General features: G+C 43.4%; 1 protein-coding gene across 1 annotated transcript in view; it reads right to left on the bottom strand.

Moving 5' to 3' along the window:
- Nucleotides 1-17,572, bottom strand: part of ATP7B (ATPase copper transporting beta) — an 80,587-nt gene that overhangs the window by 28,447 nt on the left and 34,568 nt on the right. Inside the window, exons 3-7 of the mRNA XM_023187415.1 lie at nt 11,596-12,829; nt 8,132-8,389; nt 6,104-6,267; nt 3,217-3,378; nt 159-235 (exon numbers count right to left, since the gene is read on the bottom strand). Coding sequence (XP_023043183.1) covers nt 159-235; nt 3,217-3,378; nt 6,104-6,267; nt 8,132-8,389; nt 11,596-12,829 — 1,895 coding nt within the window. The remainder of the gene's footprint in view (nt 1-158; nt 236-3,216; nt 3,379-6,103; nt 6,268-8,131; nt 8,390-11,595; nt 12,830-17,572) is intronic.

Here is a 17,572-nt window from a genome sequence, read left to right as displayed (position 1 = left end):
CAGACAGCACTGTTTCAGAGGGTTCATATTACAAGGGCAAAGGCAGCCAATCCAGGAGGAAGGCACCATGGGAAGACAGGACCAGCAGGCAGAGTTGGGCCCAGGTAGAAGAAGGCACTTAGATGAGAGCTAGAGTTTATATTTTGTGTTCTACCTACTGCTTTATTTCCATCTTGTGGTCCAAGTGATGAGCGTTGGGGTTTCTCTGGGCCAGGGATGCATGAAAGCCAATTTCCTTGTCATTAAAAAGAGAGGGGTGGGGGAAAAGGAGGAAGGTACTTGGTTAAAACATGCATTGGTAGAAAGCACTTTTCAGCTTTGGAAATTAGAAAGTGAATCTAAAAGTGCCTCAGAAGACTTTGTGGGCTTTCTGCTCACAACTTCTTTACCCAATAGCCCTACAAACCCTGTGCAGAAGTTCAGCACTTCTGGGAAGACAGCTTCCCCAGACCCCAAAGCTGAGCAGTGCCGACTTACAATTTATACTCAGCATTTTTGAGTGAAGGAATCCTAAATATCTAATGGCCAGAAACCTTCATTCCATGTAGGAGGAAACAGAAGGCTGGAGAGGATAAATACCTTGCCCAAAACCCCAGCCTTCTCGGAAGAGCTGGACCCAGAGCTCCAGCCTCCAGCTTCCAGCCCAGGCTTCTTGCCACTGTGCAGAACTCGGCTCCTTCAGCAAATGGAAGCACAGCTTCCGCTGTGCCCCAACAGAGTCTACATTGTAGTCTTGTGCTTTGCTCACAGTTTAACTCGAGCGCTTTGTTACCACGTTCATCTGACCACTATATCTCTGATACTCTTTATGAACAACACACAGGAAAAACTGCCAGGAATGCTCTTGTCTGGTAGCACAATTAAGAGAAGGGCCCCAGAACTCTGGTGCTGCAACTTTTACACAAAAATTAAAAGTTGGGGTGGGAGGAAGAGCAGCTGAGACTGTCTAAAAACAAATTCTTTTACAACTAATACCAGCCTAATTATATTAGGAAAAAATGGCCCAGAGATGCAAGAATGGAGAACAGACATTAGCAATATTCCCCAAATAAGGTCAGCATGGATGCCGCACTACACTTAGCAGGTTGGGTAGGGTAGAAGCAAGCAAGATATCAGAAATCAGAAAGGGTTGGCCAGGCGCAGTGGCTCATACCTGTAATCCCAGCATTCTGGGAGGCCAAAGCAGGTGGATCACCTGATGTCAGGAGTTTGAGACCAGCCTGACAAACATGGCGAAACCCCGTCTCTACTGAAAATCCAAAAATTAGCTGGGCATGGTGGTGCATACCTGTAATCCCAGCTACTCGGGAGGCTGAGGCAGGAGAATCACTTGAACTCAGGAGGCAGAGCTTGCAGTGAGCTGAGACCGTGCCACTGCACTCCAGCCTGAGCAACAAGAGCAAAACTCTATCTCAAAAAAAAAAAAAAAAAAAAAAAAAGGAAGAAAAGAAAAAAATCAGAAATGGTGACAAAGCCGTGTTCAAAGGCACCACGTGGGACTCTCCTTGCTGTTGACTGCATCAGTCTGATGTTTGAGCCTCATCAATGCCATATCACTACTGTTCTTTAAGATTTGTGGTGTACTAGACTCACAAAGGCCACTGAGCTCGAAAGCACAAGACCTGGGTTTGAGCACCAGTTCTGCTGTCCGTGAGCTGGATGCTGTGAGTAAAGTTACTTAACCTCTGAGCATCTTTCCTCAGCTGATAAAAAAGCTGTGTTGTCTGCCTTCAAGGGTGGGGCCCTGGACCATCAGCAGCAGGATCATTTCCACAACAAAAAGCTCTCCCGGGGCTGGGCACAGTGGCTCACGCCTGTAATCCCACCACTTTGGGAGGCCAAGGCTGGTGAATCACCTGATGTCAGGAGTTCTAGACCAGCCTGGAAAACATGGTGAAACCCCGTCTCCACTAAAAATACAAAAATTAGCCAGGCATGGTGGCAGGCACCTGTAATCCCAGCTACTTTGGGGACCGAGGCAGGAGAATCACTTGAACCCGGGAGGCAAAGGTTGCAGTGAGCTGAGATCGCGCCATCGCACTCCAGCCTGGGGGGCAAGAGCAAGACTTTGTCTCAAAAAAAAAAAAAAAAAAAACCCAAACCAAAACAAAAACTCTCCCAGGCCAGGCGCAGTGGCTCACACCTGTAATCCCAGAACTTTGGGAGACTGAGGCAGGCAGATCACCTGAGGTCAGGAGTTTGAGACCAGCCTGGCCAACATGGTGAAACCCCATCTCTAGTAAAAATACAAAAATTAGCCAGGCATGACGGCACATGCCTGTAGTCCCAGCTACTTGGGAGGCTGATGTAGGAGAATTGCTTGAACCTGGGAGGCAGAGGCTGCAGTGAGCCGAAATCATGCCACTGCACTCCAGCCTGGACAACAGAGGGAGACTGCCTCAAAAAAAAAAACCTCTCCCAGGCCATATAACAGACAGCATCTCTCTGTAAACACACACACACACACACACAGAAGAGAAAATTCAGGATACTACATTAATCCTGCTATAATAGGTTTCACTTCATAGGCAACTTTATAACATGTAGTTCCCACTAAACTTAATTTATCCTTACTAGCTGTTACAAGTTAGTCTTGTTCAGTTTTGACGGCCTTAACCCATTCAGATCACCACTGATGCTCATTCTCCTATAGTCTAGTATTATATAAACTGTAAAAAGGAAATGGCATGTCTATGGACAAACTGGGAAAGGAGTAAGAGGCAGGGCATGCATGAAAATTCTCACTGATTTTCCAAAGCAGAAGCGGCCAAGCTCTCCATGACAAGACTGGCCGACTGGCCTGGCATAGTGGCAAAATGTGGTATCATTTTTTCCCAAGGCCAACATTCCTTTGCTCTACAGATACTTGGTTTGGGCACAGATCACATTTAAAAATTACAATTAGGCACTTTAACCCTATGTACAGAGTATCTTGACAATATTGATGTTTCTTAGGCAATATCTAAAATTAAAACAATAATAATAATGTCTTTTCCTTATCTTTCTCTTACCCATTCACTGATATGCTCTCTCAGATTATTTACTACTTACTTACCTTCAGTTTATTTTAAAATGACTGAGCTTATTTCCATGGGAAAAGTCGAAGAATTTTAGGTTATTTTCATTTTTTCTCAGCTATATTTTCTCATTTTTCTTCACTGATTATATATTACTGTTTTTAAAAAGGTGAGTACAATTTTTTAATGAATGACTTACCTCAATAATTTTGATAATATCCCGTGGACCAATAATTTCCGGGTCAAACTTAACAAGGGCTTTGCTGGTGGCAAGGGCAACGGAGGCATACGTGATGCCATTTGTCCTCGTGAGTTTGGACTCTATGTTGTGGACACAGGACGCGCAGGTCATCCCTGTGATCTGCAACAAAGGATGGCAAGAATCCCACAGACCCAGGATCAAGGCAGCCTGTGAAATACAGTCTGGGGAGTCTGGGTAACAGGCAGTCATGAGCCTCTCCCTCCTCAGCACTGCTCTCGAGACCCTGGACTACACCTCCAAACCCCGCGTGTGAGATTCTCAACGTTCCTCCAGCGGCTTCAGGGACTAAACAGTGGCTCTTCCCCAAAACAGGTACAGAAGACAGCCAATCACGAAGCAGATGGCAACAGACCAAGGCTTGACTTCCGGCTCTGATACGGATGGGTTTTTATAAGCCCCTCTCCACTGTCTGTTACCTCACTGCAAAGCCGGGATACTAATGTCTGTATGGGGATGTGCACTTCTGTGAAACTCGTGCATTCCTGAAATACTCTCGGTAATCCCAAGTCTTGCTGGCATGCGGTCTGCAGCTGCTGCTAGCATCCTCCCTATTTTAGAGCTCTGCTGGCTCCAAGGGTGATGATGTTAACACCTCTTATTAATAGGAGAAAAGTGGCTGATGCAGGAGATGTAATCAAAGGTGGTCCCAAGGTACAAACAGGGCGTTGACAGGTGAAGGGAAGGATGCTACCAGAAGGAGAAGCTCGAAAAAGACAAAAGGCGGGATAGCATGAGGTGTTCAGGCAAACATCAAAAGCCAGGCTTATCTGGGCACAGGATGCCCAAGGGAGAGGAGGGAAGGCTGCAGGGCTGGCTGGGTCCACAGCCTGAAGGCTTTTGAGCAGCCAGCTGAAGTGTTGCTAAGCTAGCACCTGATGTGAAGTCGCTGAGGGGTAATGAGCACTGGAATGACGTGATTGGAGCTGCATGCTGAAATTCACATCAGTGATCCCAGAATAAACACCCAAAGAGCCAAGGGTCCCATCTGGAATTAGGGAGGAGGAAGAGGGGAGCTCATCTGTAATCAGAATGCATTCAACTTGGCCCAAGACCCAAGGTAAAAATGGGAATGCAAGGATCACCAGGCAAACTTAGGAGCTTACCTGTTGGCAGGTGACTGCCAACAGAATTTTAAAAATAAAGTCTCCAAATATTTCTATGGTACTTCTCTGCTCTCCACTTGTTTTTATAACAACAGTAATAATAAGTAGCATTTATTGTGCACTTGCAACGTGACTGGTGCTGTCCTAGGCCTTGTGCTGCTCACACCAAACCTAAGAGGTAGGTCTCAAAACCGCAGTACTGAGAGGTTTAGGAACTTGTCCAAAGTCGCACAACCAGTGACCGGTAGAGCTGAAGCACGTCCCCAGATGGGCTGGCTCCAGAATCTGCTCCGAGCCACTGCCATCTGCAGCATGAGGCAAGTCTTCTCAGACCAGGTTCGGAAGTATCCCTGCAGCAACAGGGCCAAAACTCAAATCCAGTTTTTAAAGCCTACACTGCTTGTGCCATACCATGCTGTGTGTCCTGACATGGGAAAGGGAAGTCTTAAGTGTGACGTGCTATTCCTGGGATATATATTGGGCAAATATGAAGCAAATAGATAATTCACTCTTCTGAGGATCAGTGGTCAGCATTTCCTAGAAGACTAGTTAAATACAGAAGTTCACATAAAATCTGAATATGTGATGACAATGTAACTATTAATACAGCATGGTTTGTTTTAAAAAAGAACACTACAATAAAAAAATTGTTTAAAAGAAATGTACACCTTTTCCAATAATCCTCTTGCTTTAGATTTTCCACATAGAAGTCTGAGCAGGCAGAGATGTCCCCATGCAGATCCCGAGGTTTGCAGCAGAGACCCTGCCCCTCTTGTTGGGCACCTCTTGTGGGGCTGACGGAAGCTGTGACGCAGCAAGTATGAGCTATGCCCTCCAGACACAGAGAGGCCCTACCAGAGCGAAGGGTTTGCTCCACAAAGAACACGGCTGCTCAGGAGCTCACCGGCCTCTGTGTCCTCAATGCTTTCCCCTCAAACATCCAGTTACCACTAATGACTGACAAAACACACAAAGGAAGTAGAAACCCTCTGATGACCTGGGTAAAGCAGCATCATTCAATCCTCTGTGAGTTATTCTAAGTCTCCCTCTGCTTACACAAAAAGAGCTGTACAAAAAGTACAGAAGTGCTTTCAAACATAGCATGTTCTACGCATCAGATACACCCATTGTTTTCAATAATGTGTTGGCATGTAGACAGATGGGAAACAATACCTCCCCACCCAAAACACTGGCAACAACCACCACCTGGAACATTCCCCTCAGACTGAGTGTTGTGGAGCACTTTGGCCCTCTAGACACCCATGCACCTATCACAAGTCCTTTTCTCTTAGAACAGCACTTGCTACCACATGGACTTCCCTCTTCTGCCTTGAGATAGTTGCAGGCATGCTAGCTTCTTTTTAGGCTTGAAGGACTGTGTTCACGTTCAACTTCCCCTAACCACCCAGCTCAGGGCAGTCCACAGTCTTTAATTCATCTTTCTTCTATACTCCTGCAGCTCATCATCTCTTCCTCCTAACACCCCGAATACTCTCAGTGGGATCCTCCCCATGACTGTTTAACGTAACTGACCTTTCTCAAAATGAACAAGTCATTGTTGTCAGCTTCAAAGGAAGGTGAAACAAACAAAATACCCAACAACAACAAACCAGACATGTCCAAGATGGGGAAATTTACTAATCACAAAGACGGATGCTGTCCAAAATGCAAATTGTCAGAAGAAGAAGCCTGTAACCCCGAAAAGCACCCACTGTACTTACTGTCAGCTCAATGTTGCCATCGGAGCCTGCGGAGTCCTCCATGACTGCTGCCTCAAAGCCCAGGTCCTGGATCAACTGAGCTATCTCGAGCGGCTGAATGACCTCCGGGTCATATTTGACCTCTGCCTTTCCCGCCATCAAGGCAACCAACACGGAGAGAACACCTGGAACCATCAGGTCATGGCTGTAACACTCTGGGTGGGCATGACCTCCAGGGTGACACGGTCAACATAACCGAACAAAGAAACATATCTTCCCAGAATCCTCTAGAACAGCAGTTTTCAAACACGGCTGCACATGAGGATTGCTTGGAGAGCCTTTAACAATCACGATGTCTGGTCTCCAACCCAGACCAACCTAATCAGAGTCTCTCAGGGTAGGTGGCAGGCATCTTTCTTTCTTTCTTTTCTTTTCTTTTTTTTTTTTTTGAGATGGAGTCTCACTCTGTCGCCCAGGCTAGAGTGCAGTGGCATGATCTCAGCTCACTGCAACCTCTACCTCCAGGGTTCAAGCGATTCTCCTGCCTCAGCCTTCTGAGTAGTTGGGATTACAGGCACGTGCCACCATGCCTGGCTAATTTTTGTATTTTTAGTAGAGATGGGGTTTCACCACGTTGGTCAGGCTGGTCTTGAACTCCTGACCTCGTGATCTGCCCACCTCGGCTTCCCAAGGCATCTTTTTTTAAGAAAAGTTCTCCAGGTGATCCTAATGTACAGGGAAGTTTGACAGCCACTATTCTAGAAGAGCAATGCTTCTCAAACCTTAATGGACATATGAATCACCCGAGGACCCTGTTAAAAAAGAGCTTCTGACTAGTCGGTCTAGGAGGAGGTTTGAGGTCTGCAGGTCCATCCAGCCCCCAGGTGATGCTCATGCTGCCAGCATACGGACACATTCTCACTCAGGCTTTAGAAGACACCAATGGAGTAAGTAGTGTGGTCTGCAGTTACTGACTGCTGTTACAGAAAGGATATCTCTTTTTTTTCCCCCTCCAGACACTTGCATACAAGGAAAAAATAAAGAATTTTCAAAAGTGGTTTTCCTCACTATTTTATAGTTTCTAATGACTTTCAGGTATGAAAAAGAAATCCCACAATCTTGCTAACACTATTGCGTTAGTTTAACATGGGAAAAAAGCCTCATTCAAATAAATGAAAGGAATGAAGTGCTTCAGAAAGGATGCCACATGGGATAAAAACGAGGATTCAAGCCAGGAACAGAAACATAGGCTACAGGAGATTATAGGCTAATTTTATGAGCAGTCAGACCATGGATAACAAATGATCTCCTATTAACACCTCTATCTGCTAACAGTCACTCTAGAGCTGCAGGAAGCTATAATGCATAGTGAACAAGAGGCTGGAAAAACATGTCATCTGAATTCAGGGTTGATTCTAAGGGCCAGGGAGTTCAAGTAAAAAGACACATCACTGGGGTAAGAAAAGAGAAAGTGATTCTGGTGGCAAGGTAGAGTCATGGTTAAGAAATTTTCCAAACAAATGGGATAGAATTTTGTTGTACTTTCAAGTTTAAAGTATTGGAAATGCACTCTGGAGGACAAAACTTTGACATTTCACATTTCCACACATTTCTGTCCTGTTGTTTCTGCAAACACTCTCTGGTTTACAGGAACGACAAGAAAGAATATTTGAAATTGGAACTTCTATACAAAATGCAGATTATTTATTCACTTTATAGTAAGGGGTTGATGGGATGGGAGGGAACAAAATATGGAGTAATACTAGCACAATCTAATTGAGAAGTCTATTCATAGAAGGTACCATGACTTTTAAACTGGATTTTCAACGGCTAACTTACTCAGAGATATATTTGATCTCAAACTAAATAGTTCTTAAAGAACAGATTGCCAGTTATACAAGGACTTTAGATAAACATCTCTGCTATATAATGAACTTTCTACCTGGTTATCAGGGCTACTGATAAACACAGTTGCTGGATATTCTGAAGGGAGAATATGAGGGTCTATATGCAGCATTCCTAAGTTCAAGATGGGCATTCATCTCTTACCAGCTTCCTTCTGCAGATTCCTTTCTATGTTGGACACACAGGACGCACAGGTCATGCCTTTGATCTGTAAGAAGCACTTCTGCGGTGCCACTGCTCTGCTTGATTGTGGGGACTTTGCCCAGATGTCTGGGACATGGTTTGTAGGGAGCCTCCCAGCGTGGGGAGCCACCTCCTGTACAGAGGTAGGTGTACCACCTGTAGTTTGCACCACGGAATTCCCAGCACTGTGGTTTCCAAGAGGGTTAGTAGAACAGTTTTCTAGGATAAAATGTCAGAAAATATTCAAATCAGAAGAACAAATAATATGTTTTTCAGAACAAGAGGTTTCAGGGCTCTTGGTGAGGGTTCATGGTCCCGGCTCCCACCAAGCAGCCTCAGCCCCTGGGCTCCAGTAACTACCTTGTCCCTCAGCCACCATGGAGGACGGGGCTTCCTGCTATTGTTAATCTGTGGGGTTCCTCCCATTGTGTATTTGGATTTCCAGCTCTCTAACACCTTTGTAAATAGTTCTCTGTATTAAATCCCTCCACTGAGCTACCCTGTAACTTCACCTTAACTTTCATTTCCTTCAGGAATACCTACTGCATGCGGGGTGCTATTGAGTCCAAGGAGAAACAAATCACGCTGACTGCAAGGCTGTCCTCAAGGAGCTCCTAATCAATCGAGAACGGCTCTTCAAATACAAACTGGCACACTAATGATTTATTCTAAATTAAAGTTGCCAGGTAAAATACAAGACATCCAGTTAAATTTGATTTTCAGACAAACAACAAATAATTTTTACTATACATATGTTATGAATATTGAGCGGGACATGTTTATACTAAAACATCATTCATTGTTTATGAAAAATTAAAATTTAAGTAGATGTCCTATATTTTTATTTGCTAAGTCTGATACCCTAAATACCTCTTGGGCTAAACATAATTCTCATAATCCTGCCCAATCAAAAAAAAAAACCACTATTCTTTTCTTTCTAGGTTTATTTAATCAAATCCAGTTATTCTGTAATATGTAGCTTAATGCTAATTTCTTTTTACCACTTAATGCTAACTTCTTTTTACCTGATTGCATGGTTGAAAGACTCTAAACATCACACAAAAACAGGCAGATGTTTACCTCATACTATATTTCTTACCTTTTGTGTACAGGATTTACTGTTCTACTATGTTTTCCTTATTGATTTTTGTTTTAAAGAAACTCCTTCCTGAAACTTGGTACAAAAGACAAAGCACAACACAGGGCCAGGCCACTTCACATGAATGCCCACTCCCTTCAGCAGTAGGTGTGTGCTGTGGGCACAGAGGGGAGGCAGGAAAGACTTACAGCTGAGTGAACTGTTCAAGGAACAAACTTTATCTCAGTGACCACAAGAAACGATGTGGGAAACCAAAGTCCAGCCATCCCTGAGCACTGAGCTGCTGGTGGGCTTGCCTGTGCCACTGAAGGCAGCTCTTTCTAGTGCTGGGCCCGCTGCTCCCTGCAGTACTGAGCTCCAGCCAAAAGGCCGAGGAAGCCAGCCATGTCCTGGTACAGTCCACAAGACACGCACGTGCAGGGCCCATGTCTGGGACCTAATCGGTTACAATATACCACCCACAAGCTGCCCCTCACAACATGTGCCCCTTCCCTCCTTACCTTCAGCATTTCTCTCAACCATCTCCACTCACCTATCACCCTCTTTATCCCTAATCTAAGCTACTAGTGGTCTCCACCCTTACCACCACCAGCCAGGCTGGGCTCCCACCTTCCCAGGGTCCTGAAGCAGCTGCCAAGGTCTCCAACGGCCTCCCCTAGTTAACCCAGGAAGATACGACTCAGACCTTGGCCTCTGCAGCTTGCATTACATCCAGGGTGACTAGGAGACCCCTCCCCCTCCCTCTGCTTCTTTCTCATCCCACAGTCACTCTTCCTAGGTCTCTGTCATCTTCCCACACTCAATTCTGCATTTCCAGCCCCACACTCTCCCTCAAAATTCAAGGCCCTTCTATTCCACTGTCCTCCAGCATCTCAGCTAGGGGCTCATCCCAGTTACCCATGGCCCTACCCATCACATATCCCTCTTGGTGACCCCAAGCTTGGTGGAGCTGCCCTCCTGAATGTCTTTCAAACCCACCTCTTTCTCACCTGTCCTCCTATGTGGTCTCACTGCCTCAATGGACACCGTACCGTGATACCACACTGGTCTTCTAATATATAATCTGACTTCGTGCTTCCTCTGATTAAAACCCACGATGGTGGCTGAGCATAGTGGCTCATGCCTGGAATCCCAGCACTTTGGGAGGCTGAGGCAGGAGGACAGCTAGAGGCCAGGAGTTCAAGACCAGCCTGGGGAACATAGCAACACCCCGTCTCTACAAAAACATAAAAATAAAAAAATGAACCAGGTGTGGTGGTGCACACCTGTAGTCCCAGCTACTCAGGAGGCTGAGGTGCAAGGATCGCCTGAGCCCAGCGGTTCAAGGATGCGGTGACCTATGATCATGTCACTATCCTCCATCCTGGACAAAGGGCAAGACCGTATCTCTAAAAAAGGTTTTTTTAATTTTTAATTAAAAAATTAAAAAGCCTGGTGGCTCCCTCACCTTTACTTCTTCTCTTATATTCATCAAATGGGGAGAGAAAAATCATTGATAAATCCTTTCCCTAACTCTCATTTTTACCAGCATGGCCTCTAGGTTATGATACTAAGGTTCTGTTGTCTTAACAATAAAATATTTTGAGAAGGTGATAATAGTTCTCTTGGTAAGAAAAGGGCCTGGATGGTCCCACAGTGTTCTATTTCAGGATACAGAATCAGAATTCTCTCCAGAAAAGAAGCCCAAATCCAAGGAGTTTAGCATTCCAGTCAGCCATGGTTTGAATGTGTCCCCCAAATTTCATATATTGGAAACATAATCCTCAATGTGGCAGTGTTAAAAGGTGAGGGCTTTAAGAGGTGACCGGATCATAAGAGTTCTACCCTCATGAATGGACTAATCCACTCATGGATTAATGGGTTATCAGAAGAGTGGCATCGAGGCTTTCTAAAAAGAAGAGCCACCTGAGCAACCATGTGAGCATGCTCAGCAGCCCTGCCATGTGATACCCTGTGACACCAGAGTCCGCACTGGCAGCAGGCTCTCGCCAGATGTGGCCCTCAACCTTAGACTTCTCAGTAACTATAAGAAATAAATTCAGTATCTTTATAAATTACCCAAATTCAGCCATTCTGCTATAAGCAACACAAAACAGACTAATACAAAATCCCAACTATATGAAAAGCAAAATCTAGATGCTTGGAGATTGTATTTCCTCTATCTTAAGAAATTTAACATGCAAGGAAAGTTTGCAGGATTTTGTTCAACTGCTGACATGGGAGGCAGGGAGCAGGGCTCACCTACGCCACCATCCAGGAGCTATTAGACACAAAGAGAAAAGGAGACAAGTTCAGGACATACCTCAAACACACATCAACTACGTACCAGAAACAACTGAAGCCTCAAATCCCATGTCTTCTATAGCAGCTCTGAGTTCTTCTGGGCTAATTACAGAGGGATTATAAAGAACTGTTCCAGTCCCTTCGGCCAAAGACACCGATATTTGCTGCACCCCTTCCAGTTGGGAGATCATGCCTTCAATGGTATGGACACAGGATGCACAGGTCATACCAGCAATGGCAATCAGAGTGGTACTGCATGTGCTCTGCACCTGGTTTCTTGGGGAGGAGCCAAGGGAATGAGAACTGGAAGACCTGTGATCTGTCCCACTCCCTTCAGCTGCATCAGGAAGAGAAACTTTAAAGTTCCCAGGTGGAAGTGCCTCGATAGCCATCTGCAGAGCCACTGGGCTGGTACAAGAAGGGTCATACTGTACTTGGGCAGTTTTGTTCTCCAAGGACACTTGAATACTTTGAACCCCTAGGAGTTGGCCAATATTTTCTTCAATATTCAAGACGCAAGACTTACAGTGCATTCCATCTATTCTCAGTTGGAGGGTGACCACATTCCTTCCTTGGTGTCCCAAGGTCTCAGAATTATTAAAATTCTGGTTAGCAGAAGATAAAGGTCTCTTTGGGTTAGTGCTTTGTAACCGCTCAATATCAATTGGTCCCAGGCTTAAGGGAGCCAGTTTGTTCTTGATGGCAGCTTCAAATCCCATGTCATTTACATGGTCCCTGAGGTCTTCAGGCTGAATGAGATAAGGCTGATAAGTGATGACAGCTTCTTGGTTGCTGAGTGAGACTTTGACTCTCACTACTCCTTGCAGTTTCCGGACCTTGCCTTCAATGGAGCCCACACAGGACTGACAGGTCATGCCCTCCACCCGGAGCTTGACCACAGCCTCCTGGGCAGGCAAGGACCTTGAGGGCCAGGAGGCTGCCTTTCCTTCTGCAATGCTGGCCTCGAAGCCCATGTCCCCAATTTGATGGCAAACCTGTTGCAGGCTCACAACTGATGGCACATATTTCACAGTGGCACTGCCTTGTTCCAGGGAAACCTTCATGCTCACGATGCCTTTCAAACTGGAAATTCTGTCCTCAATGGACTTCACACATGACTGGCAAGTCATGCCCAAGATCCTGATTGTGCTGGTGTCCACCTGAGAAGAAGGGCCCAGGCCATCCAGACCACCTTCGTAGCCAACATTGTCAAAAGCAAAACTCTTCTTCATTGCTGGTTCCCAGGCACGGGTAGGCAAAGAAAGCTTAGATAAGATCTAAAATGAAAAGAAATAACATTTTTTATCCTTTAAATATTCTCTACAACATCCCAGCTTCTCTGGTACTGAGAAAATGGAAAACAATGCCACTGGTGTCAAAACATCCCAAGGGTAGAAGAACATAAAATACACAGAAAGCAAGCTAAAGGCATCATCTATAAAATGAAGAGCTCTGCAATTCTTCTCTGACAGAAGCTAACTGTCTGTCCTCCTTAGTGAAATGTCATTCTCACACAACAGACGTGGAGGATTCTGAGGGAAAGAAGGAAAGCACGACACGGTTTTACACATGGAATGCAACACGGCCAGCCTGCAGCAGAGGCAGAGGGCACAGCGGTTCACAGTGGGAAGGCGCAGGTATCCCCAAAGAGGTTCCCACCTCTGGCTGATACCTCCCCACAGAACTTAGTCCCTTCAACTCAAACTTTGGGGGTCCTGAGGAAATACAAACCCCAGAAGAGGCAACACCTTACTTCTATATCTCTTTCTAGGGGTGTCTATCTGATTATCTTAGCAGAGGTTAAATGTGCTTGACACCCTTCAGGTACACGCTCCAAATGCAGACTTCCCAGGCCCACACGATCGGAATCCAAAGGTGGGCCACAAGCCTGTGAAAAAGCTTTGGAGGTATGCTCCCTGGGCGAGGTTTAACTAGCACCTGTGGCTGAGCCAAGGGGCAGGAGGGGAAAGGCTGGAAGAACAGGAAGTTGAGTTTCACGAGAAACTTCATAGTTCTGCCTGTGACTCGGTGTCACCGTCCTCCTGGGTGTTCAGGAGAGCTGTAGCCATTACCTGAAATTTCAGGTGCATCACTTAATTAAAGAACCTGTTTTCTTAACACAACACAGTACAAGTGTTATTTCCTGGTTTCTACACAGGATGATGTAGTCTCAGTCATTCTATTAACAAGCAAAATCTTCCTTTCACAGGCTCCCAGCCTACAGCTGTCTTAACTAGACGTACTTTTTACACCAGAACTTCTATGTGCTTCAGAAATTTGGAAACAGACCTTTATATATGACACATCACAAAAAAGTACATTTCTCCCTCTTTGTACACAATCCTGCTTGTCTTCAGGTGAATCTCCTTTACATGGAATGATCTTCTCCTTTTTCCTGTGCATAAAATGCAGACCTTGCCAACTGGCTTTTGAGCAGCCTAACAACACAAATGTTTAAATAACTTCTAAAATGCAGACTATATAAATGTTGATTTCTATATCCACAAACGTTTGGGATTAATAATTACATGGAATTGTAAATATTCACTGTAGCATTTCCTAAGAGAAAAAAGGAATAAATTATTATTTTATAAATATAAATTACTTTTTTATTTTTTATAATTTATTTTTATAAAATTATAAAAATAATTACTTAAGTAATTTGGGGGACAGCAGTTTAAAAGATATTGCTGAATTCAGTAAATACGTGAACGTTTAACAATGTTGTTTAAGGATGGTGATACATTCTGAGAAATGAGTCATCCTTGTGACTTCATCATTGTGTGACCATTGTGGAGTCACTTACACACACCTAGATGATGTAGCCTACTACACACACCTGAGCTGTATGGGATAGCCTGTTGCTCCTAGGCCACACAACTATATAGCATGTTACTGTACTGAATACTGTATGCAATTGTAACACAATGGTAAGTACTTGTGTATCTAAACATAGCTGAACGTAGAAAAGGTACAGTAAAAACATAATATAAAAGATTTAAAAAATGGTGCACCTGTATGGGGCACTTACCATGAATGGAGCTTGCAGGACTGGAAGTTGCTCTGGGTAAGTCAGGGAATGAGTGGTGAGTAGATGTGAAGATTTAGGACACTGCACTACTGTTGATTTTATAAACACTGTATACTTAGGCTCACTAAATTTATAAAAAATATTTTCCTTTCTTCAGCAATAAATTAACATAGCCAGACACAGTGGCTCATCGTAATCTCAATGCTTTGGGAGGCCGAGGCAGGAGGACTGCTTGAGCCCAAGAGTTCAAGGTTACAGTGAGCTATGATTGCACCACTATACTCCAGCCTGGGAGACAAAACAAGACCCTGTCTCTGAAAAAATAATAATAATTCTTTATTAATTAACCTCGCCTTGCTGTAACTTTACTTCATAAACGTTTAATTTTTTTTTTTTTTTTTTTTTTTTACTTTTGACTCTTTTGTAAAAACACTTAGCTTAAAGCACAAGCACACTGGACAGCTGTATAAAATTTTCTTTCTTTATATACTTATCCTATAAGTTTTTAAATTTTTTATTTTTAAACTATTTAAGCCTTTTTGTTAAAAACTAAGACACAAACACATACATTAGCCTCGGCCTACACATGGTTAGGATCATCAACATAACTGTCTTCCATCTCTACATCTTCTCCCACTGGAAGGTCTTCAGGGGCGATAACAGGCATGGGGCTGTCATCTCCTAAAACAACAATGCCTTCTTCTGGATACCTCCTAGGACCTGCCTAAGGCTATTTTACAGTTAACTTTCTAAGTAGAAGGAGTACACTCTAAAATAACAATGAAGAGTATAGTAAATACATAAACCAGTAACACATTTATTATCATTATCAAGTATTATGTACTGTACAGAATTGTATGTGCTCTATTTTTATATGACTGGCAGTACAGTAGGTTGGTTTACACTAGCTCACCAAAAATACATGAGTAATGCATTACTATGACATTACAACAGCTGTGAGATCACCAGGCAACAGGAATTTTTCAGTTTCATTGTAATATCATGGGACGTGTCATATGTGCAGTCCATCATTGACTAAAACATCATTATGAGGCACATGACTGTATAATAAGGATGACATGGTGTAACAATATTAACAGACAACTGACTAGCCACCTCAGACACCTATCTGGAAACCTATATGTCAAAAGACATTTCAGGCAGATCAAAGATTAAGATGTAAAAAAGAAACAACAAAAACACTAGAAGAAAACATAGGAAAATATCTACAATAATCTCAAATTGAGAAAAGCCTAAATATGACAAACAAACCAGAATAAAACCAAGAAAATCCAAAAGCTATAAAAAATTTGACATAACTAAATACAATAAGGACAAAAAATTACTCAAATGAAGTCAAAAGATAAATAACTGGGGGACAAAAGATTTGCTTCACATAGTATATATTAAGAGCTAATTTCTTTAATATACACAGAGTTCCTCCAAAAAAGCAAAGGGCCAACAATCCAAACAAAAAAGAAGACAGTTCATCAAAAAGGAAATGCATGTGGTTTTTAAAATATATGAGAAAATATTAAAGAGAAATGTAACATTCCAACCACACTGTGGCACAGGGCTCACACCATTTGCTGCAGTGCACAGTCCTCCTACATTGCTAGTGGGAGTGTAACCTCTCTGGAGGGCAATTTGCAATACCTACTAAAATTACAAATTTACGTACTCTTTTACTCAGCAACTCTACTTCTAAGAATTTACCCAATAAATATATTTGTTCATGGGCAAAAGGAAGCATGCCATGGAGATACTAAATGCTGCGAAAGATTAGAAACATCAACGTCCGTCAATAAGAGGCTAGTTAATTATTGTTCAGCCATAAGTGGAATATTATTCAGCTCTTAAAATGAATGATGTGGCTCTGTATGTACTGAAATAAGCTGATATCTAATATACTGCTCAACAACAAAAGCAAGGCACAGAAAATACCATATATATAGTATGTGTTTGTTATCTGTTGCTATATGACAAACCAAATTTAGTAGCTTACTAGCAACAGCTCACAATTTTTCAATTCGTACAGGGCTTGGCAGGGAAAGCTTGTCTCTTCTCCACATAGCACCACTGGAGGTGGCCTGAATGGGGTTGGCAGTTCCATTTCCAAGAAGACGGTTCATTCATGACATGGCTGCCAAGTGGATGCTTGCTGCTGTCTAGGGGCTCAGCTGAGGTTGTTGGCAGGGACCCAGTTCTCTTCCATGTGGCTTCTCTTTATGACTAGGTGGGGACCTCACAGCTAGGGGCTTCTGGGTACTGGCAGGGGGTGTCACAATAGCAAGCACTCCTCTAGAACACATTTCAAAGTGCTAGCTCTTATCAAGTCTCTGCTTGCATAACACTTGTTAACTCCCATTGGCCAAAACCAGTCACACAGCCAAGCACAGTCAATATGGGCAGGAATTACACCGAGCTTGAATACAAGGGCGTGTAGTTCACTACAATTCTATCACGGTGCTAGCACTACCTGTGTGAAACAAGAGAATATCATACAAACGGATGCTTGTATAGGCATGGATTATCTCTGGGACAATGCAAAAGCTAGTAGAGAATTTGAGGAAGATTAGGCAGCCGAAGGGGACCAGGTGGCTGGGATACAGAGAAGAATTACTTTCACTGTATATCTTACTGTACAATACACACATTACCAAAACCTAAAAATTAATTTAAAATTAAAATAACATGAGCACAAAGAAGACTCAGAACAGTGACTTAATTGTAGTTGGTGTTAATTAAATACTTGTTTAATTAAAAAGGAAACCAAGGATAAAAGAAAAACTAAGAAGATATTCAAAGACATTCATTTTCATATACTACCTTATTAAGCAAAACCTCTTCCTCATAATAACCCTCAACCACCTAGTTTGTTGGAAAAACAAATCCCTCATGATACACTACCCAATTTACATTTTTTGGTCCTTGTTCCAACTACAACTTAACAAACCCCAAACCACAACAGTGGCTCTTAATTTCTAGA

Source organism: Piliocolobus tephrosceles, chromosome X (assembly GCF_002776525.5).
Source record: "Piliocolobus tephrosceles isolate RC106 chromosome X, ASM277652v3, whole genome shotgun sequence".
NCBI lineage: Eukaryota > Metazoa > Chordata > Mammalia > Primates > Cercopithecidae > Piliocolobus > Piliocolobus tephrosceles.
The sequence above is the reverse complement of the archived record's forward strand: the minus strand, read 5'-3'. Positions and strand labels throughout refer to the sequence as shown.